This window comes from Cynoglossus semilaevis, chromosome 9, assembly GCF_000523025.1.
Source record: "Cynoglossus semilaevis isolate Cse_v1.0 chromosome 9, Cse_v1.0, whole genome shotgun sequence".
Lineage (NCBI taxonomy): Eukaryota > Metazoa > Chordata > Actinopteri > Pleuronectiformes > Cynoglossidae > Cynoglossus > Cynoglossus semilaevis.
The window spans coordinates 15,191,966-15,216,827 of record NC_024315.1 but is presented as its reverse complement, the minus strand read 5'-3'; the positions used below and the strand labels follow the sequence as shown (position 1 = coordinate 15,216,827).

At 40.7% G+C, this 24,862-nt stretch overlaps 1 protein-coding gene across 1 annotated transcript in view; it reads right to left on the bottom strand.

The window, feature by feature from the left end:
- The window catches only part of rbm20 (RNA binding motif protein 20), a 34,640-nt gene extending 11,802 nt beyond the window's left edge, over window positions 1–22,838 (bottom strand). Inside the window, exons 1-4 of the mRNA XM_025058732.1 lie at window positions 22,734–22,838; window positions 22,378–22,379; window positions 17,268–17,392; window positions 15,764–15,875 (exon numbers count right to left, since the gene is read on the bottom strand). Of these exons, the coding sequence (XP_024914500.1) occupies window positions 15,764–15,822 (59 nt within the window). The 5' untranslated portion in view covers window positions 15,823–15,875; window positions 17,268–17,392; window positions 22,378–22,379; window positions 22,734–22,838. The remainder of the gene's footprint in view (window positions 1–15,763; window positions 15,876–17,267; window positions 17,393–22,377; window positions 22,380–22,733) is intronic.
- Between the last annotated feature and the right edge of the window lie 2,024 nt (window positions 22,839–24,862).

The following is a 24,862-nucleotide window of genomic DNA, read 5'->3' as shown; positions in this document are numbered from 1 at the left end:
AGAAGTTGCCACTAGTTAATTTTTCCCCCTTGTTTCATTACCGGGCTGTTACATAATGTTTCTACAGATTCACATGTGGTGTGTATATATATCTGAATATTTATATTGTGTTTATATTTGAAGATTATGTTCATGTGTTTCTCTGAATACACCATTTGACTTCAGACTATAACAATACTCCATTTAGTACTTAATACACATTGTTTTCATTTAACATAAATTCATTTGATTTTTTTAATCTTTTGCAGGTTAATATTGTAAAAAAATATTATGGCATATAAACACTGTATAAAATGTTTCTATATATTTCTATTTTGATTGTGTATCTGATGGAAAGATGATTGTATATGTATACATAAAAGGCCTATATGTACATATATATAAATGTTTTATGTTAGATTTTATACACACATATATTTAATTTTTTTTTCAGCTAAACCAGACCATCATTCATTTTATGCACATGAACAAAAGGCTTCGAAAGCAAATTTCAAAATTTAGTAAAACTTACAAAAATCACAGACAAATCTTGTGTAGTAAAAAAAGTACAGTAGCTCCTATAGTTTCCTTTTTGAAACTTTAGGGCCAAATGTTGGACCGAAGGCCTGATGACGGGGACCACGGTGAAAAGTGTCCAACACAGATAAATCATGATTTTTTACACATTATTTAAGAAAAATGAAGGTAATAAAAACAACTCACCAAATTAACGTGAGGAAATGTAATAATTACAAAAACATAGTTTCATTTTTTTTTCAATATGGCAAAATGACATCATCACTATTCCCTGAACAAAACAAGAGCTGATCGTGACGATTCAGTTCAAGGCAGGTTTCAAAATCAGCTAAAAAGTTTTAACTAGTTTCTCACTAGTTTTCTAATCAACCATTGAACAGTTACCAACTCTACATCTCATGTGCCAACAGCACAATATCACGATCTCAGAGAACTGCTTTAAATATCACACACGCATTCTGTTTTGAAGTCCAGGCGACATGATTCAAGTCCGTCCACCGAGTCTCAAAGAAGGAAATCACCAATTAGACAAAGAATCCAGCGGCAGCCAGAGACTGAGTCAAGCCAAACATTAAACTGGATAAATCCACAGCGATCCACTGTACAAATCTTGTTTCTGTGCAGAAGTGCCACACGGTGCAGCTGTCAGGACTTTTCACTACATTCACCACAGACACATGATGAAAGACACACCTGGTGGAACTGTAAAAAAACCCAAAAAAACACAAACCTTGGAAAGACAGACAGCCGAGGTCCGAGTTACGTGTCTGAGGCGACGCCCTGCACTTCTCTCCCATAATCTGACCTGTGTGCCCCATCTGAGATTGACAGGTGTCCAGCCCTCTAACGTGACGTGACTCAAGGTAGCACGTGGATTCTAACATAACATTACTGCCAACGGCCTCTTCCCTCTGAGACTGACACTCTGAGACACTGCTTCCTAGTCTCAACTTTGCCAAGCAAAACAGACGCTCTGCAAAAAAAAAAAATCACTCGAGTGTCTCGTCAGGGTGTGTGTGTGTGTGTGTGTCTGTGCAGTGCGGTAAGATCCAGGAGTTAAAATAATTTTGTGACACAAATAAAAGGGTCACAGTTATTTATTTTTAAAAATGTAAAAATAAAAATATTTCAGGTGAGTTGAGTTAAAATTTTAATTTAAAATATATGTTTTTAGGTCAAAATATGAAATTCATAGTTCTGTAAAGACACTTTTTTTTTGTTTGTTAAATTGGAAAATTTGGTCAGTATCTAATAAATATAGGATTATTCCTAACTTTATTTTATTATAAAAAGCAATAAACATTATTGAACATTGTTATACAATACAAAAATGTAACGTATTTGTCATGAAATACATTTAATACAACTAATAAATTAATATTTATATAAAAATGTAAAAAAATGTTTAGGTATTGAAAAAAATATTTAAACGTAAAAAGGTTTATACAGCATTTCTAATTTAAAGAAAGTTATTTAATTAAATAGCTGTAAATGTAAGTAAGTAAACGTATATAAAAATTAGCATATCAATATGCAAATATGTATCTATAATTAAAGATCCTATCTATAATATCTATCTATTATATTAAATAATGATGATGAATTTTTACTAAAATTTGATTCAGAGCTTTAAAAAATTGAACTTTAAAATACAGGTTTTCTTCAAGTGTAGTAAATAATAATAATAATAATAATAATAATAATAATAATAATAATAATAATAAATGTCTGTCAACTTGGAGAAATTACGCTTCTCAATTTATTTACACAAACACTTCCCACCCACTGGGTGGTGCTATATATTACCATGACTGTCCTTGGTAGATCTGTCTTATTGTGTGAACTGGCCATCAGAGGGCACTGTGTTCATTTCCTCGCTCTAGTAGAATTGGAGTGGTGGGGTCTACGCTTGCAGAAAACTTTTGACCGACAGTTACTTTTCATTTCGTAAAATCTCTGCGATCACTTCAACACTACTGACACGTTGACACAGTGCCACGTAACAAACGGGTCGATACCGCACTGTGCTGACGCGTCATTTATTAGACACATTTTCAGATAACGAAGACCACTCCTCCCCTCCGTCTTCCCAACATGGCGTAAACTGTTAGTGACATTCCTGAGCCTTAATTTAACTTTTCAGCTTTCACATACGCAGTCGCGGTCTGCAACGTCAACAGATTGCCACCGCCGTGCCGCGAGGGACATGTGGGTGAGGTACGCATGCAGGGTCAGCTTGCGCCGCTCTCCATTTGGCAGAGTTGCAAGTGGGAGTGGCTCCTGATTTATTGCATCCTCGCAGCGGGTGAAGTATCTTAGCTACAGTGGCATAAGGTCTGGCCTTTCTTGACCCCCATAATACGGCCCCATCCACAACCAGCACTGCTCTGATTAACGCCATGTGTAACTGACGAGGCCTGCGACATGGTCAGGTTTAAGTCGGGATTAGCGGCAGCATTTTATCAAGTGATATCAAAAAGTGAACGGAGGTTTGAGGTTTGAGGCGAGGTAACTGAATTCACATGTATCGGACCTTTGGTAGTTTAATGTAAAATAATCTGCTACGCTGACGTGCCTGGCATGTTGACGCTGACCGAGACAAACACCCAAACACACAGAGACATGCAACTAAACCCAGAGAGGCCGACGCAGAAGACACATTTTCTTCAGTTCTTTCCCACATACACATGGTAGCTCCAGGTGATCTGGTTTCAACCATGTGGGATGATGTAACCTCGGTTTTTGGGGTCGTGGAAAACACACAGGTCAAAAAGAAACCTTCAAACTCAACAGCTGCCCTCCCAACTGAGGAACTTTAAGATCACTGCTACAAGTATTTCCTGCAGGGGGTAAAAAGCGTTACGAGCCTTCAGAGGTCCTGCCGAGTACATGAGTTTTGACCCGAGCACTGACAACTGTTTGAACCTTCTGTAATGAAACCACCTGAAGCTCCAGCTCAGAGACAGGAGGAGACGTTGGTTTCATTTCTGGAAAAATGTCACAATGAACTCTCCTAAGGTAAACTACATGAACCAAAGTGTAAATCACAAATTCTATCACCGTCACTTTTTCTGACACATTTTCAACACGTGTGTTTCTTTTCTCATCAAGTGTTCTGTGGTCAGTTGTTGATGCGAGCGTGCTGACAAGGGCCCAGAAGGATTCTCCCAGTTACCTGGGATCTGCTGACAGTTTGTGTCAAAGTGGGTGCTGAGAACTCAGGACCAGGTGACTGAATCTACCGACAGCTTGCTTGGACTTCGGACAGAGTGACATCAGAGATCCATCTGGCCTGTCAGAAGTGGCTGGCAGCGAGCGCACAGGCTGCACCGAAAGTCTAGCGTTACAGCAGTTAAGCCCTTGTCACACCAACCGCAAGCCTTACAGAAATCCCTCGTCTGTAAATCTTCTGATTAGTCAGAATATTACAGAGATATTGATCTTTTTCTTAGTACAGAACTGTGAATGGTTTATATCTGAGTAAGTCGCTTCAGAAAGAGGGTCACGAGTTAGGTCATTTGAGCAGGCCGTTAGGATTGTGTTGGCAGTGAGCGCCGAGCCCGAGCAGCCATTTTCCTGCCGCTCTGAGACAGTTATTTATATCCTCTGCCAGGGCAGTAAATTTTCACTTTGACTGCGGCGCTGCCTAGTGACCCCTTTAAAGTTTAAACATTTCTTCGTAAAATTTTGCGGTCTCAAACATAAACATATAAAAGGCCCATAATATTTTATATGAGGTATAGCAGTATGTAGGAGTCAGTGCAGGGCACAAGACCTACTGTAACTGGAGTCTTTCCCAGCATGCTCAGCATCATCAGGGCTATATTGGTTTACAAGGTTTTGTGTGGTGTAATAGGATTAATATTAGTCATAAATTAGCAACTCTTTCTGAGGCTCACATCTAACCCCGTGTCAACACAATCACAGCTTTTACAGTACTTGTAAACTATTCACTGTACTCTGTCTGTACTGGACTTTACTGTAATCACTAACCGTGGATATTCTCACCGGGAGAAGAAAGAAAATCAAGGAATTTTGTTCATTGCGTCACAAACAAAAAAGTCCTCCAGTTCTCCTGGCAATTACTGAGCATTCCCCAAAAGGGACTCACCCCCCACTTTGGGAACCAATGCCATAGCACAACAATAAAAAAGGGGAAACAGCATCACACAGAGTTCAACTGCTTCTCCTTTTGGTGTTTGCACACAGGGGTCCTTGGTTTACGACGTCTTCAACTTACGGTTGTTGTTGCATTGTTTTTTTTTTTGCTCTTCATCATGGCTTCCAGGCGTAAGTCAGACTCTGATGTTTTATGTCCTAGAATATGATTTTACCGCCGTGTTAGCGTAGTCGAGCAACACAGGTACTTGTTGGTGAGATCAGACGTACGACGAAAACCAATTTAAGTCACACCACCCGTAAGTCAGGGACCCGCTGTAAATAATTTGGGACATTGGGTTACACCAGTTGACCTTCTTAACACAACTCTCACTATTTATACAGATTTAGTACCAGGGGTCATGTGTCTTCAGAGACACATCAGCATCTAGGCCCAAGAGGCTGTGAAAAAGAACTCCTCACCCCAGAGCTGGACAACAAGCTCCTGACCAAGCTGGTCATAGACACACACTGAAACATACTGACGAAATAACTGTTCAAATAACACACTTAATCAGGTTAACATAACGAGATTATCATTGGTCAATACAAAAAACAAAACAAAAACTAAATAATGAATTCAAATTTTCCCTCAGATCACAGTTTTGTGTGAAAACACGTTGATGTTCCAGTTCTGGGACTGAACATTTGAGGATTTCACTTCAAGTCTTCTCATATTCATCTCTTTCACAGCTACTTGCAGCCTGACAACATTCCTAGTTCCAGTTGCACCGAAGTGTCGTCGCCACATTTCACTTCCACCGCAGTGTGTCACTGTGGTCTCTTTAACAATTTAATACCTGACTGCAATATTCTTTTTTATAGTAGTAGGATAGTATAGTATATTTTAATAGTCTGATTTATGGCATCCTTTTTACCTCATTTTACTCAGACAGACGGGCCAGCTGGTTAACTATATATTCTATATGGAAGTGGCATCTCTCTCTCTCTCTCTCTCTCTCTCTCTTTCTCACCTCCTTCCCGACACCTGTTCAAAGTGAGCTTCGCATTTTACCATCTGTCTCTGCTGCCGTGCTTCTAAATACTGATCAAGCGCTGAATGCTGCGAGCTACTGAACACAAAAAACACGGTTAATTGGAAAAAAAACTTATAGGATCAAATCGAGATTAAAACTATATCTAGTTAATGTGAATTTGTAATTTTACAAAATAAAAAGAGTTTATGAGGGAAAATAGTTGTAACATTATGAGAAAAACATGACTTATTTCTCGTAAGGTTACATTAGGACCTTTCTTTTTCTCATATCATTAAGACTTTATGACAGCGAGGCATTAGAGTCAACGTGAACATGGTCGTCTTAAATACTGAAACGTAGTTCAGTGTCTGAAGTACTGTGTGTGAGATCACAGTAAAGCCTTTCTCACTGTTAAGGACACAGATGGGTAAAACAGTCAGCACACACACACACACACTCATGATGCATGTGCTGCAGGTCTGACAGTGACATGGAGGCCGGTGCAGCCATCTGGTTCCACATGTCTGATTCCAGGAAGCTGTTGGCATCACTGGTATCTGAGAGAGACATTAGTGCAAATTAACCCCAAACAATGGACATGAGTGAACTCTGCAACTTTTCCAACAGCTGCTCTGCACAATCATCCAAACGACACATGAACAAAAGGGGAAAAAATGAAAAACTCTAAGTCATCCAATACAGTCCTGGGGCAAGTGGGAAATCCCTCTCAAAGCTGCTGGGCAGAATGGGTTATCTATGCCTCCGAGTAATGACCACCAGGGGACATGTCTCTGGAGTCTGGTAACTAAAGAATACACACTGCACACACTCACTGTTCACTATTAGAAGATGGTTAAAAATTACTGGGAGGATAATGAATTTAATGTCAGCTTTAACCTAAAATATAATTGTAACATTATACATAAAAAAAAATACTGGAAAAGTCCACATATGAAGTACAAGGACTAAAATAAAATTAATATTTTAGTTTAATAATTTTTTATAATATTTTTATTATTAATACAACTAAAATAAATGCTTTCAAAAGTCCATATTCCTAACTGTTTAAATCTGTTGTGTTTAGGAACGTTTCCTGATAAATGTTTGACCCTGTTCTGGAAGTTTTTATCTTTGCTTTATTGTCTGCCAAAAGAAACAGGCGTCTCCACAGGCAGCAGGTTGGCTGTTGGCTGTAACTGTAGCTGTAACTGTAACTGTAACTGTAACTGTAACTGTAACTGTCCTGCTGTTTCTGTTATCACTCACCCTGACAGCTGTAACAGAGCTGTTTCACACACACACCCCCCCCCCCCCCAAAAAAAAAGAATAACCATCCATTCATGGTATGTATGCCATATTGTAGAATGTTTCTTCAGAGTGATGTCATTAAAATACAAAAAAATGCCTTCACTTTTTATTTTCACCCTCACCCTCATCCTTCCTAAGGTGCATTTGATTTGCCCGGAGGTTAATGATAAGGAAGCTCCTCTGTGAGGGTTTTGACCTCACGATGACAAACAGGAATTCTGCCTTTTCATCACACAACATGCAGTAGGTGGCCATCATCATGCCTGATCTCTGGTCTGTGTCTCAAACTGACAACAACGACAGCGCTGCTCTGTCTTATCTGTCGTTTCTGTCAACATCTCTGCTGCTGCTGTTTACTCCCGGCATTTGTGTTCCTGTATTTTGGCGTTTTCGCTCTTCCAGGAGCTGCATTAGAGACACACGCACACAAACGTCCCCTCATCCATCTCTGCCACTTGAAGATAGCTGGCTGATTGCAGCTGCCAGAAATAGAGGATGGTGTGACATTGTTCTTCCACTGGAGCCATCACCAATGCTGGAAATGCACAGCGAGTATCTTATGATGCAGTGGTTTAACCTTGCTCGATTCTTATCCTGGTGTCACAGACATGTTCAGTCTGGCTCTGTCAGTGCCTGTCAGAAAAGGATTTGGTCGAGCAGTCCTTAACTGTAAGCCCGACGACAAAGACTATAAGTAGCAGTGAAGAATTAGGTTTTTTCTATTTTTGGATTGATTTTAAGTAATTTTGTGTTTTTAATCAAATGTTAACAAATGTTAAAACAAGGCACCATGGTTCACAGTCAAAATGTATAACCCTTATATAGAAGAAAGTAAAAATAGTTTATATGATGTATATATAACATAGATGTGAGATGACTGGAACAACAACCATACAAAGCAGGTGTAATTATCCACTGGCCCACGGGTGCTGTACGTGGGCAAAGACAATAACGTAAAAAAAAGACGTAGTTACAGAGTGATGTAACAGCCAAGTCAGAAGTCACCGACGAATCCAAAACGATTTCAAAAGGTTATAGAACACAAGGGACTAGAAAACATAAATACCACCAGAGGTGAATGAAAGAAAAAGTACGAAGGCGAGGAAGTAGTGACGCCTGACCCACTTTCTAACAGTGTTGACTTGATGGCTGTTATGTAAGTATTTGTGTCCAGAGGCTGTGAGAATGACTCACTCACAACGTAAAAACCATGACTCACCACTGGTCCAAAAATACACCTAAACAGCACAAGCCCCCGCCACAGCACAGAACAGAACAGGCCTCTGTGCCGGACAAGTTAATCCTAGAAAACACAGTTCAAAAAAACACAATAAAACACCTGTAAGTAAAAACACCTACTACTGTAGCTACTGTAAAGATTAGCCAGAGGTTTCTCAAACAGGAAGGAACAAAGTCAGAGAAGAAGGAAAACTACAGTCCAAGATAAACATTTTACTGAGATGATTCGGATAAAAGACCCTAAAAGAAGACAAAGATCCAGAACGAGTGAAACAGATTTGGTCAAAATGAGTAATTATGACATCATTTCCCTGCGGAGATGTTGGCTACAGGCGTCGCCCCTGCCTCCAAATGTAAAACAACTTTTTCAGGAGCGTTTGTAATAAATCATCTATTATTACGGTGCAGTTTGACACACGAGCTGGTTTCTGATCTCAGGACAGATAATACAGAGCGGACTGGACGACAGACTGACGGGGGCATTAGCACTGGTTTTCTCTTGAGACGCTGTTCTAAGCCTGTCAGCTTGTTCAGCCTTTGAATTCAAATCCCAGAATATAAATGTAATCCAGCAGATTCACATGATTCACATGAATACTAACCCATTCAACAAAGGATAATCAAACGAAGCAAAAGTAATTAATGAAGCATTAATGCTGCACTACTTATCCACAAACATCCTCAGACACCAGGAAGTAACCTGAAAACAAACGCTGAGAAAATATAACGGAAAGTTGCTTTTATTTAAAACAAACAGAGGACGTCCAGGAGGACGTCCAGGACAGGGGAGTGAGCTCCGGTCATGTGATGCCGTGTGATTATTAATACACCATCCACCTGGTGTCCCTGCAGAAACCACAAATTCCAAGGTGCGAGGCTGAGAACACGTTTTATTACCTGCTGCCTCAGCCTGGCTTTGCCGTCCACGAAACGGGCAGAAATACCAGCCGACCAGATCGCATGTCAAACCGTTACACCGTCGCAAATCACTGCTCCTTTTTGAGCTGTCACCCATCAAGTTAAACATTGAAAGTGTGAACAGCTGATTAGCCATTTGATAAACGAATGCCCGATATTTGTGGCAGGGACATGAAATTTGACTGAAGGGGACGGATGGGGGCCATGTCCTTTGCTCTTTGTGACACGCCGTCGACAGAAATAACCTGCGCAATCAACCCACACTCAGAACCTCGTCTCACAGGGTTTGAGTTCATGGATGTTTGGTGGAGGTACAGTGCTGTTTTGGTCTATTTTGAAAGACACGTCAACAAAAACAGAAAATAATTTCTATTGGCGTTGGAGAGGACAGGCGATGGTCAAACAATGAGGCGAAGGCCGAGACCTTGACAGACCTTGACAGCTCTAGACTGCTCCGTGTGGCTTGATTTACACTGGTTTTAATTTGATGAAATGGAAATATTTGGCTTCCTCCACTTGCTAACAGATGATATAACTTATGACGGCCTGCAGCTGTCTCATCCAAAGACCAGTCTTGTACGTTGTCAGAACACAGACATGTCATCCTGACTGTGTGACTCCATATATAAAGATGCCCCCTACAGGGAAGTTGGTGTACATCTGTAAATTGAATTTAAATAAAGTCTGTTAACCTGATAACAGACAAAGAAGAAGAAGAAGTGTCCCACCCCTGGACACCTGGGTTGAAAACAGTCCCAAATCAGAACAGAACCAAGTATTTTACAGAGACATAAATCTGACGACCAGACAAAAAATACAAAAGCTGGAACTGACTCACAGTTAGACTTAAAAGGTCAACGTTTTTTATATTAGGTCAAGATTGGCTCCAAAGGAGCATCCACCAATGGCCATACCGTAGGTACTGTATTTGGAGGCAACAATGGGTCAACATTCTCACATACATTTACACCAGCGGTGTTGTTGTAATATCAACAGAGCAGCGTCGTCACTTTTGGACTGGGTTGTTCATTTATTCCTCTTTACTGAATGACTTTGTTTCACCTGGTCTTTGAGTAGTTTTGCGCGTGTTTGATATGCTTCACGTGTTTATTTTTTTCACCCGCAATTCACCTGTAATTCAGGCTAAACTGTGACCTGACCTCCAGTCCTTTATGATGTTTTACCAGTGCAGAGTCAGGAACATTCCAGCAAATTGAGCCCAGTTACATATTTCCTCATGGGACACTGTTGACCCTGGAGCCATAAATCTGGACATGATGGTCATGTGACTACGACACAGGTTAAAGCTACTTTTAGACTGGACACATATAACATTTAACATATGGTAGATGAAAAGCAGGCCAGGGTTGTTGTTATTATTGTTGTTGTTTTCATCACAGCTAAGAGCTAACAACGCTAATGACAAAGTGAATGTAGCTGATGTCAAACAGCACACTGTAATATAGTCTTTGATCAAGCTTGAATTTGTTTTTTTGGGAAGTTCTAACTTATCAACATTTCTACACTTTTTTCACTTCAGATTAAATGTATCTTTTATTTAATAAACTACTACCACTATTACTAATAATAATGATTTCATCCTTTGTTATTATTTTCAGAATAAAAGAAAAGGTTTTTCTGTTGTATGCTACCTACAAACTTGCCCCTTCATTTATTATCTGAGTGATTACCTGATGTGTGGATCAACACAGCGGTGGAGCAGCGTAACAGTTAGCCTCAGAAGTCATTTATATTTGAGTTACATTTTCACACCTGCTAACACTTGTCCTGAAAGTCTCCGTCATATGAAAATGTTTCATATTGTTAAAGCTGTAGCAGCTGATGATACTCTCCGCTCCTGTGAGACCGTCATTAAACCAACACATACGACGCTCCCTGGTCGACGGCAGTTAGAGAAGACAACCAGACAGTGAGGTCAGAAGGATGACTCACATTTATCTGGTGATTATGAATAATTATAGATGTGAAATTATCACCTCGGCCCCTGGAGCAGTGGGCCTGTCATCTCCACTATTAGAAACCTATACATAGTCTGAGCTCCACTTAGCCTCACTCTGACAGTGACAGAATTCAAGCTTAATTCAATTATCACTGATCCTGAGCTTGGTTGAGTTGAGGTAACTTGATATTTTCAAGTCTTAAACACGAAGACAGAGAGCATTTATAAATCACAACACATTAAAAACAAATCATGTTCTCATCATGATCTCTCTCATTTTCTCCAAGATGAGCACCAGAGCATCCACATACCTAATAGCGCCTCCTGTGGCAGCCTGTGAATTTCAACTACATACCTAATAGCGCCTCCTGTGGCAGCCTTTGAAGACTTCCACTATTGAATCTTCTTATAATCTTATAATTAATTAGATGTATCAGTCAATCCGATCTCTAGCCAATGGCCGTAGATGCTCGGGAGCCATAGGTTGTACACCCATGTCCTAGATGAGGAGGGGTTTATTTACACTGGTACAAAAAGTACATATGGTCGAATATCATAAATATACAGGAAGAATATAACTATTTTTTCATAAACAATTCAAATGTTATTATTTGTTAAATAATAATCCTGAATTTTTTTGGCAATAAAAGTGAGAAAGAAAAACTTTTGGGATAATATTGTGATAATACCGTAGAAATAAGTACATGGATCGTTCTCGTCTTGTTGCACAAATATTACGCAAAATTGAAGAATCATTTTGAGTTCTTCAGTTCTTTAGGATTCTGTTTTATTTCTGGCAAACACCTGTTTTTGTTCCATTTCTTGTGGTCAGGCCCTCCCAACGTGTGGAGGAACGCAGGATGTCTTTGGGATGAACACATGCTCCGCAGCGTCTCTGACTTTGGCTGCTGGTACAGAGCTGAGCAGTGCGGCTGCGTGAGTCTTAAGGTATTAAATTCGACGCTCTCTGTACTGCAGGATACATGCATTCTACACATTTTCCAAATTCATAAAAGCAACTGCGTGACAGCGGGATTTTGGAGATTTACACTCCAGATGACCCGTAGATAATGGAAGCCAGATCCGGCATTATTTTTGGCATGACTGTTTTAGTTTGTGATGGAGTCAACGTTTTTGTTGGCCGTGCTGAAACTGGAGAGGAAATAAAAGGATTCTCAACAAGTTTTCAAGTTATCAATTGTTTTTTTTAAATATTGAAACATTTTAGTTGGTTATTGAATAACTTTCTGTTTGCCAACGTACTTTAATATTTGTTGAATAATAATTCTCATTATAAACTACGGCAGGGTCATTTATTAGTTATTACTAATTGAAGCGTGACCTCAGCAGACCTTTGTGTTCTGTCTTGAACAAATGTGCATGTGTTTCAATCTTTTGTACGGTATTTATTGTATGTCTATTGTTTTATTACTGGAATCCCAGTCTTCCAGCTGCAGTGTCACAGCTGCAACGCTGTTTAAAACAACGATCCGCAGCACAAAGCCAGCGCACAGAAGCCGCAGATGTGGTCAGAGTTCGGCTGGCTAAGGTTATCTCTCGGCGGGAACCGATTATTTTTTACAGCCATTTTTGTATGGACAGTTAAAGACATTTTTAACTTCACTAAGGTCAAAATTCAAGAAACACTGTCTAATTGATAAAAAAAATAATAAACTGTATTGAATTAAATGACTAACTTTACCTGGAAAAAAGTTAAAAATATATATCTTGCTTATAATTTGGCTTTTTTTAATTATGTGAATTCATACACACCTTTTCTTAACCACAAATGACTCCGTGGGTCAGTGTAGTCCCACACACTGCTGCTCCAGAAACACAGCTTCAGTACTGAGGTTCTCTGTCACTTGGATAATAGAAAATTATAGTTTGTAGTTTTGTAATAAAATGTTTTAAACATTAAAATGTTTATTTCCAGATTTCTTTTCTACACGTTTCTGGAACTTAACTGTTTTGTTTTTTTCTTTTTTTTTTGTTCTGATTTTTTCTTTGAGAATGACTTCTGTGTTTGACTTTGTGTTTTTGTTATTTATGTACTCATACTGCTACCTAAATATTTATTTATTTATTTTTAGTTTTACTTTTTTGTTAAATAGACCTGGACTAATAGATGAAAAAAGGCCATTTATTTAGAATAGTTGTATTTGTCAAATTATCTAAAAATAAAGAGAGCGCATAATGTTAATGGTTTTTTTTACCACAGCAGTTAAAGCTTTCCTCCAGGAAACCTGGTTTTATGCTCCTTGTTTGTTTGTTGTGTACAAAGGTGTGTTTTATGTCACAACATCCCACTCTTCACTTAATGCTGTGATTACAGGAAGACCCACAGAGTGGACACCGTCAGAGTGGACACCGTCAGAGTGGACACCGTCAGAGTGGACACCGTCAGAGTGGACACCGTCAGAGTCAGAGTGGACACCAGAGTGGACACCGTCAGAGTGGACACCGGCGTGTCGGCCAACTGAAGGCCTGTGTCCAGTGCCATGCAACTGTCAGCCATTTAACATCAAGATTAGCTGCAGTTGCTGCCACGTGTCAACACAGCAATGAACACATGCTTAAGGTGGTGTGGGGGGAGGGCGAGAGCTGTGAGACCTCTGGAGGTGAAAGACAATAAATACACAATGAATAAAAGGAGGAGCGCATCCTCACACCAACCAGGCCGAGGACACGCGCTCTGAGAAGAGCTGCCGCACAGACGCTAACGTCCTAACATCCAGAGAAGTTAGGTTTAATGAAGCCGTCCCTGTGGTGTGTCCAGAATACTGAGGACCGTTGATGTCAAAGGAGTCCTGCACAGTGTCACCAAGACAGTTCAGTCATCATTCAACAAGTGCTCTATCAGAGCCATATGAAGGGCGGGAAAAGACCGTCAGATTATCTCCCGCTAATGAGAGAAGACTGGAAGTAGCCAGTACTTGGAGAAATATTCTGTAAAACTTAAAAAATAAATGTCTCAAATCACATTTTTCACCTCAAATAATGTGTTGTAGAAGCAAATAGCTAATCCAGGAGCAACCATAAGATGTTCCATTCTTTACAGCTTCACAGTAATTAGCACCTTTTTATTAGGCGCTGTGAAAACAGTGAAACAGCATTTGGTGCCTTCAGGTTCAGACATGAAAATCAGCTGTAGTTTTATCAGCGTTCCTGTTTAAGGTAAAAAAAAAACAACCCAAAAAGGTTGAAGAGTATGAGCTCATGTAGGCTAAAGCTTTGGGTCATGTGACTCTGACGCCTGAGTGCGGTGACAAGGAGATGGGACGTGTCTGCTGTGAAAACTTTCCCTTTTTGCGACCTGCCGTCAGAGTGATTTAGAGGCAGCAGGTGGACGAGGAGTCAAGTGAGAAACAGAAAAACAGAGAAAAGTGTGAAGGTCATGTGACTGCTGCTGAGCGACACATGTTTGCCATTCGCCATTCAATCAGTGCACGACAAATGAGTCAAAGGTTCATTCATCATTGAACCAGATTATGAATGAAAACCACAGACCACCACAGACCACCACAGACCACCACAGACCACGGTCTTTTACTTCTTAAACCACACGACACACAATGGGTTTTTTAGTTGTTTTTTTTTCACTGTAAAATTGGAAAAAATAAATTATTCTTATTCTCTTCAAGAGAAGGACACTTCAGAAACACATTTCTCTGGTTAGTTTAAAAAAAATCCCAACTCTCAAAAATTTTAAACGAAATATTAAATAGTCAGAAAGTGATTGATTAAAGTTTATTTATATATAGCACTTTTAACAGAACGAAATTATGTGCTTTAGATTTAGATAAATAAAATAGGAAAGTATAAAACAAATTTAATAAAACCCACAATGATCTGTACAAATACAAAGAGCTGTATTTGATTTATCTCATAATTTGCAGCTGTGTGTTTTTATCCTGCTATTTAAAATCCAGAACATTTTTAAGACATAAATTGTAAAAAAAAAAATGTCAAGGTTTTCTAAATTGCCAAAATCTTCAAGGTACTTCTACTGAATACTATAGTACTGTGTATGTGTTTGTACATCCTAGATTTCTTCAGACGTTCATAGGGTTTCATTTCTAATACATTACATAATAGAAAGTCACTGTTAGAACTTCAACAATAAATAACTTCACCTCTTTGTTTTGCTTTACTCCTAAAAGATGGTGTTCTAATTTAAATACTAAGTCTGGGATTTTTCTTAACCAATAGATAAAAACTTTAATAAAGTAAAGTATTGTGTTTATTGAGTCGTCAAAAATATAACTGTCCTGTTCTTACGTCATCTATAAAACTGACCGCAATTGACTGTAGACTTTTTAGTTGTGAGATAAATTGAAAAGTTGTTACTTTTGTTTTTTTTTCTATTTCTCCACACCCTCTTTCACTGTAACAGCAGAATCAAACATCTACAACAACATCTGCTGCCAAAAGCTTCCAAATGCAGACATCAACCTCCCGCAGGTGGACATTCCAGCACAAAATTCATCATCCAGAAGTATGTCCTGTGACACACTCACTCACACTCTCACACACACTCACACACAGCGCCTTTTGGAAATGATATGATATACATCAATCCAGGCATCACCAAAACCCAGTGGAACAAATCCAGTTCTCATACAACTGTGTGACTCAGACCCACAGGCCTGAAGCTCCAGCACCGTCTGACTTCACGTGTTCTTACCTCTTCATCAGGTCACTGGTCTCAGGTGGATATCCGCCGCTCTGCCCTTTTCCCAGCATGTTGCTGCGGCCTTCTCGACACTCTCTGCGTTACTCGTCTGCTCCCCGGAATGCTGCAGGGCAAAACAAACTCCTCAGCACCACCTGCAGACTAAAAACCCCCTTTCCTCCAAAGTCACTGCCCTCAAAAATAACTACCAGGGTCCAGAGAGCAAATCCTGATGAGGCAGCGTTCTCTCGCCTGCTCTGCCTTTCTCTCCCTGGCTACATGGACAGATGACACAGAGGCCAGCAGTCGGGAAGAGAACGGCGGCTGAGCGCTTCAGGAACTTCAAGATTCTTTCACCAAAAAAAAAACTCCTGAGTCCTGGCCGACCGCAACAAGGACCAGCACTGACCTCTCTGTCTCTTCTGTTCTAATGTTCCTCTGTATCATTGAAAATCAAAGCAGAGTGACTTGAAAGGGAAACAGGAGGTTGACCGAGGGAGGTGGGAGAGGGTACAACAGAGGAGGTGGGAGAGGGTTCAACAGAGGAGGTGGGAGAGGGTTCAACAGAGGAGGTGGGCTCAGGGCAGAGTTAAAAGTGACCAAATGGGAGACCCAGACCCCAACTGCTCAGCGACAACAGGAAGAACATGGAGTCCCCCACCTCAGCTCATGTTGATTATCACCTCCACACACACTCACAAAAACACACCCACGCGACCTCAAATAGTCCAGCCTATGAAGGGGTGCACGGGGCTTCTGGGAATGCCATCAGTCACTTAGCCGTGGTCAGGATTAATTTAGCAGCTGAATCACCACAGCTTCCATTCTCCGGCCACGTCAGATTATTTACGTTTTCCAAAACGCGCTCACATCTGACAGGGAAAAGGAGCGCTGTACACGTGGTGAAGAAAAGCCATAATGTCCATATCTAGCTTTGAACCTTTATATTACTGACGATCAAGAAAAAAAAAAAAAACTACAAGGATGAAAGAAGCTGCAAGAATTTCTGAACTTTCTAAACACACGTCTGTGTCTGAATCCACTTCTTCATCCAGAAACTTCTTCTTCACGTCATATTATCTAAATGTATGTTAAAACATTTCTGTTAAACTACTAGAAAAATGCGGCCCATATATTCACTCCACCAAACTTTTATTTCAAAATTTAGAAAAATATTTAATAATAATTAGTTGAATAGAAAATATATTTTCCCCATTTGAATTTCAGGCGACCACAAATCGGGCCCTCAACCCAAGGTTGAAAAACACTGCTTTAGACCCCAGGCCAATGTAAATATACCAGGTATTTTTGGGACAAAGGAAATATATATATTTAACATTTTTAACTAGAAAATACAATAATACATACATCAACTTTAAAGTTATATTTTTGGAGGAAATTAACTTCTGTCAAAGACACGGTCAGTATTTCTGTGAGAGTTTTGCATCATTACTCAGCTACACACACACACACACACACACACACACACACCATTCTTCTTTGAGAGGAAACTGACCTGATGTGTGAGGAGCAACCACACGGTTCTTCTCCTCTACTCCTGTACATCACTCAGCTCCGACTCCACTGATTCCTGCGGCGGTTCCAGAACGAGTTTCCAAACAGATGTCATCTTCCTGCTACCTTCATCCTGCATACAACAACCAGTAAAACTCTAACTATTCATCCAGTGTGCAGGCATTCATGTGACAAGTCCACATAACAATCCCCCACTGTTTATTTTTGGCGCTGGGAGAAAGCAGATACCACTGTAGCACGGAGTGGAGTCTGTCATGGTGCCTGGCTCAGTGAGTCAGTGTAAAGCGTGGCAGTATCGTGGACGGATTAGGATTAAACTGTTTGGACAGTGAATATCTCACCTTTGTCTCATAAGACTGTGGGTGCAGTACTTCGATGGTGACTTCACAAAGTTTTTGGGTTCGAGATTGACCTCTTTTATATTCACGGTAATCGGGAATACTTATGAGTTTTTACTTAGAGTGTTACTTTAAAGGACATGTAATTACATGGAGAAAAAAAAGGATCTAACTTTGGTGAATGTGATTTACCAGTAAGTTGATGTGTTAAAGTTTTAACCAATAATGAAGAAATCTAAGTTTTTTTAACTCCCGTCCCAGTCAGCACCGCTGTGTTCAGCTGTCAGTCACTGGTATTGACCTCCTGACTCCAACTGTATTTTCTTTCCTTCTCTTTCTCTATAAATGACAAAACACCCTTTATTAACCACTAAGACACTGGGATCAGCAGTGTTTACTGATGTTTAGTTCAAAATCTAAAGCCGCTTCTTTTATCCTAGACTTAAATCCAAACCAACAGAGCATTTCTGCTCCTTTTCCAGGGCTTCACTCTGCAACACAGAAAGCTTTGTTTCTCCCAGCTGGGCTTAGAGGTTTATGGTTTCATTAACACCAGTGAAAACTGATCATCATCAAAGTGTGGCCAGCTGTGGAACCAGGAGGCCTGAACAGCCCTGTACTAATGACCAATGAGAACGTGAGCCTTTAGTTGTGGAACCTTCTAGAACAGGGGTCTCAGACTCGCGGCCCGGGGGCCGAGTGCGGCCCGCGGGCCAAGTGCGGCCCGCAGTACAATATTTTGTGGCCTCTCACCTTAAAATGAAGGTATAATATCAGTGTGGCCCGCGTAGAAAGTGGGCTTCCGAAGAGCCAATCAGCAAGCTCCCGCGCGCCGTCCCTTGTCGGGGCTAGGCTAGGCTAGGCTACACCAGCTTCGTACACTTCACGCTTGCAACAACAGCACGGCGTGTAATGAACAGCCAGACAGCAGTCGCCTTTGCGCTTGCCATCTATCGTACTTTCTACCACGAATGTCATGATGAAGCGCAAAAAGAACGGCGACTGTTACCGGGTTGTTTATCGTGTACACTGCTGTTACAGGTAGAAGCGTGTGACGGAGCACCTGTAGCTGCTCTGACACTCCCCGACCGGCGTCTCTCGCTCTGGCTCGAGAGCGGGAAGCGCTCTCCCGGTTAAAGGACGCTCCGTCACAAACCGGAAATGACGCCAGGGCCTATGACAACGTGAGAGCATTCTCCACAAAACTTGTGTTATGGAAAGCCCAGCTCTCTCAGACAAACCTTTGCCATTTCCCAGCATGCAAGACACTCGTGGATGCAGGCACACCATTCAGAGAGAAATATGTTTGATATTTTGAAGCTGCAGAAGCTACACAAGACTTCAAGACGCACAGAGACACTGTTCAAATTTTTGCGGATCCCTTTACCTTTGATGTGCAAGATGCCCCTCCTGTGTTTCAAATGGAGCGCATTGACCTGCAATGCAACTCTGACCTCAAAGCCAAGTTCAGGGAGATGAGTGGAAAAGCAGACAAGCATGGGCAATTTTTGAGAGAATTGCCCCCCAACTTCCCTGAGCTGAACTTCAATAAGTCCAAGTACAGGTCTTAGACTTACTGATGATCATCTTCAAGCCATACTGAGGGTCTCAACTGCTTCCTCTCTCAAGCCAAATGTGGTTCAGATTTGTGAAAAGAAACGCTGTCAAGTATCTGGCAGAGAGGAGTAGGCAAGAGGAGCCATGTTCAGAAGAACCGTGCATGATTTTCACTCAATGTTCCATTCATGTTAACAACACTGCATGTTCAGAAGAAATCATTAAAACTGTTAACTGTTAACATTTGAGGACTTTTTTAAAAAAACTTTATTGTGGAATCCCTTACGCGGCCCACCCTCACCCAGACTCTGCCTCCAGCGGCCCCCAGGTAAATTGAGTTTGAGACCCCTGTTCTAGAACAAACCAAACCAAGCGTCTGTTTGTTGTGTTTGTGTCATCAGAATAAATCGACGGTAAAGATTAAAAACAAATAACACTCCAAATGACCAAGTAGATTTTCCTCTGAACTACGTAGTCACTGTGGATAAAAACATGGCGAAGTTTATAGTTATAAAAGGTGAGCATGTTCATGACAGCTGTTTGAAGGGGTTTGAAGAAAGGTGTCTCAAAGTAGTCCAAATATAATCCTGATAAATATATAAATACTGATAAATATAAAATACATGCCGAGTTATCCTTCTTTCTTTTCCTTTTTTTTTTTACACTTCTAAACTACTACTACTACTAAAACCCATTTTTCAGATATTGTGGCCCAGGCAGCTGCGACAGCCTCAGCTGAGATGGTGTTTATTTTTCAGAGGAAATAAGCCTTCGTGTGTGGAGCCGTGGAGTTCAATTAGTCTGTTAATCAAGGCTGTTGAAATTCTCCAGCTCCGCCTCATTACACTGGGAGCCCTCTGTTAGGGACCCACAGTCCAGCGTGTGACCGCCAACCCAACCACACAAATTAGCAATCAGGCTACACTAACAATACCCTGAAGGTCAAGTGTAACTGTGGTCACTGCATGAGGCGGTGGCATCTCCAGTGCAGCAGCTGCAGCGGCGACGACTCACTGGTTTTTATCTAATAATGTTCATTACATCTGTTCATTGAGTGTTTTTTTTTTTTTATATCCCGTGAGTTCATTCTATTTAATAAAGTCTGTGCCTGTGCTTCCATAATCAGTAGCCAATCACAGCAGTCACTGGAGCAGGGCAGGGTGACGACACACAGACAGAGGCACACAGTCATTCACACTGTCATCATTACAGTAACATCTGTCATGTCCACTCTGGACCAAGGGTGGAAACAGGAGAACTGGGAATAATTACACAGGGGAGAACATGCAAAATCCATAGAGACCACCAGAGGCCACTGGCATCAAACCCGTGACCTTTTAGCTGTATGGCAAGAGCACGAACCACTCTTTTTTTTGGATTGAATTATTTAAACCAGTGGTTCTCAAACTTTTTCTACTCTGTACCACCTGAGAAAACACTGATCTCTCTGAGTACCACAATGATGACCAACATCAGGAGAGACGTTTAGAAATGTTTAGAAAGACGTTTATGTTTAAATGTTGTATTAATTGTGCTTGGTATGTTTCAGATTTATTCGATTGAAAATGTAAATGTGAAAATATGAATTTTCCCCACGTACCACGAGAGAGCTTTCGCGTACCACTGGTGGTACACGTACCACAGTTTGAGAACCACGGATTTTAACAAATTCTGCGGTTCACGGACATCGACTTTCAAATGTGTCTAAAGGAAACGTCCCAGCCTCACGGCCAGCAGACCTGTGTCAAACAGAGTATTTGCCAAAGTCACAGCTAAGAGTCGTTGAGCTCCGACACATGTCACATTCGCTACAGACGCTGGTGCCTTTGTGGCCAGACATCAGAGGAGTTATGACCCGCCATCAACATTTGGCCCAGGATCCTCAGAGCACGACCTCATAAAAGAGGCTTAAAAAAAGAAATGAGGCAACGACACTCACAGACCAGAGCAGCCTGTAAATGCCATTGTTCACGACATGACAGCAGTAGCACATTTCTTTACGTATTGTTGAACTAAAATTACACTCTGACGTACAATTACCGCTGTTGATTTAACAAGGACAAACACGGAAACTTTTAGCAGCTCTAAACACGCAGGGGGAGTTGTTGAGTTTTACAGAGTGGAACAGAACCAACACCTGTGGAGGGAACAACATCCTGGTCAAATGGATGTGACCCAAACCTGGGAGGCTTTGAACTGCTCTGACCTTTGCCCTGACAGTTTACAAATGACTCATCAAAGGCTTCATGCAGCTTTTGTTAGTTAAAAGAAACCAGGGGAAACCTATAGTAACTATAGGTACATATACCTTTTGGTTCCCAAAATGAGGGGCGGACCCCTCCCGATCATCTATACACATAACATTAACAACTACATTCCTTAAGCTGCATTACTGCCCCCTACTGGAGATATATCCACCTAAATTACAATAACATGCAAAAGAGGGGAAAAAAAATCACATAGCCAGCAGAGTTTTAATATTCTGCTTATGGTAACATTTCAGCTTTACTCACTGTGCTACTGGCACACATACAGTGAAAGTAATAAAAGTCCGTGTTCATCTGAAGCTTTAATCAACCTCAGGCACGCGCTGCCCGTCCACTCAGTCGGGCCAAAAGGGTCAGGTTGACTGTTAACTTCTGGTTCCACAGAGTCTGAGCCAAGGCTGCAGGGTCTCAACTGCCACCAGGAGAGGGCGGGGGGGGGGGGGGGGGGTCATTGTCTGTCTGCCCATCCAAGGACGCACGTCAGCTAAATATATGACAAGGTTGTTTTGACAGAGCACATTTTACTTCATCTTCAACTTGAATCTACTACTATTTTCATAGAAGACCGACAGAGTGAAGTGAAGTGAAGTGAAGTGACATCCACAGATAGAAAAGAAGATGAAGACGAGAGGAATTAAAATTGGGGATTTCATTTGAGTTTAAAGGGCCGATGCCAAATTCTGAGTACTGGGACTAATCTGGTAAAACTGGACTTGGTCCTCAACTAATTATAAAGTAAACCAGGCCTGGTGTCACGTGTTAATGTACACTGTAATTTCACATTATTTATTATTTAAATATTACACACATTTTTTTATTTCACATTTTTTTCATATTTTTTTTCATAAACATGCCTTATCACCGGAGAGCAAAAAGCATTCCTAGTTAATAATCATGTCGGCCACATTATTAATTACCCCTTGCTAACGACTCTATATACCCCAGCCTGGGGTAAACAGCTGAAACTGAAGCTAAAACTCTTCCCTCTTATTCTAGAGTTACTTGAGGTAACTCTGCTGACATCACAGTTGAGGTGTACCGTGTGTCAGTCGTCATGTACATATAAGTGATTAATTCTGTGTTTAATTAACATCCTATTGATCTCAGTGAAACAGTAACTTTTCATTGTTAGCATCGACCCAAACAAAACCAAAGAAATGACAGAAAACGTGTTTATAATGTATGTCCAAATAATGGAGCATAAAACTGAAATACTTGTGTAGTAAATCTATGTGGTACACAAACTGAAAATATAATTGGTAACATGAAGTGATGATGATATACATACATGTTTGTCAGGTCGGTCTGCCTCTCTGGTCTGTTTCTCTCTGGGTCGTTAGCTTCATCACACACACCTGTGAGCAGAGCACCGCTGTCCATTAGTCTCACTCTTATCACCTGGTGCCCTGGTATGTGTGTGTGTGTATTTTAACCAGATCTGTTTCTGCTGAAAATACTACAGAGAAGAACTGTACAACATCAGTTTGATTTTGTTATTGAATTAGTGTAATGGTTTATAACGTCCTCTTAAAGATTAAAGATTTTAAAATAAAAATCTGAGTGAAAATGTGTACACAGCCCTTGGTGACCATAGTTAGGGTCCCTTCATTGGTTCCACTGTGGGGCCAGTTTCTGAAGCCCCTCTACTGGCTCCATGGCAGGTCGGGAATATTGAGCCCTCAGTGACAGGGCATATTTACCATACACACATACACGCACACACCACAGGGGTATTAAACTCTATCCCTCAGACAAACACAGGGATCCAGGCTGGGCACACACACAGAGCTATAATGAATGAGATTAGAAACTCCCACAGCAGAAATTGTTTTTAATATCATAACTGTCATCGAGAGATTTTTCTTTTTTCAGTTTGCAACCCCTCGCCACCGCTCCCAGGCTCTGGCTCAGATTTTCAGACTTTAATAGGAGGAAAACTAACAGAGAGCAGAATCGCACGAGCGTGACCGGCAGTGACACCAGCAGATAGATTACAGACGTCATGATCGGCCGACAAGCAAATAATCTAGACGGATGTGAGAAAGCCTTTCGAGTGGCTGGTAGCCAAGGAGCACTTCAGGCCCAGGAGCAGATGGACCTCCATGCAGTGCAGTGAAAAGACAAAATCAATCTGTTGAGAGTTCTCCTTCACTTTTTTTTGTTTCAATTTGGGTTAGTGAGTGATGAACACACGGAGGGGGAAATAAAATGACTTTTTACATTTACGATTCATTTTTGTGGTCACTTAGTGTTGACTGGATGGAGATGGGTGTAGCAGCATGGTAACACCAAACTGGCAGCAGTATGAAGCTCAGCTCCTCCCCAGCCTCCTCATCTATCAGCCTACTTGGCGACAGGCAGCTGGGCATAGCGCTGTTGATGAATAGCAGGCAGAGCAAACAGATCTGCAGTGTGCTGGCAGACCCCCGGCCACAGAGGGATGAGGTGTGCTGTCAGTACCAGGCCAGGTTACTGGGTGACGTTCTCCGACCAATGTCTTTGAGGACAGTGTGGTTCAGCCATAATAAACACAGACACTTGAAGGTGCGACAACATCTAAATTAAGCATTATTTTCTAATGTAGACTTTTGCTAGGCTCGGTACTGAATGTCTGTTTCAGTTTTTGATTTGTAATTCAACTAATTTACCAGTAGGTGAAGATAAAACAGTTTAGAACAAACGCTGTTGATTTATTTTAAGTCAGTTTTTACAGCACACACACAAAAAAACCCCTCAACATTGATGTTCTCCTCTCGTACCTGTACTTCAAACCGTCAGCACCACTGAACTGTTGGACAGCTGCAAGTCTTGGATTGCAACACAAGATCAAGTGATGATATAAAAATATTCTGAGTCACACATGTGATGACAATACACTGACTTAATCCAGTATTCAGGGTGAGTTCAGTGGAGAAAAATAAACCAAAAAATACAAAGAATAATTCTTGATCATTTCCAATTTATTTTAAAGATAATAATAAATAAAATGAATAATGTCATGATAACAAATACTTGTATCACAGTAGTATCATATATTGTAAATCTCAACCGAAGCAAAGGCAGTAAAAAAGGAGGGGTCCCCGAAGTGAGCCTGGTGGAACCTCAGAAATGGAGGATTTACAGGATGATGATATAATGGGATGAAATTAAGACAGAAAAAAACAATGGATGGAATAAACATTTTCCATATCTGGCACAAAGTGCTGGGCCACACCGAAAAAAAAAAAAATCTTTTTCTTTGCCAACCTACTGCAAAAGCCAGTGTTCTACGTATCTGGTTTTTAAAGATAAAACCAATCAAGGCTATTAAGAAAAATAGCATGGTTTTATTTTGTATGTTTAAAAACTGAAACTTTGAACTGAAGGATAAAAAAGCTGGAACAAAGTAATTAATGTCTGACACCAATCAAGAA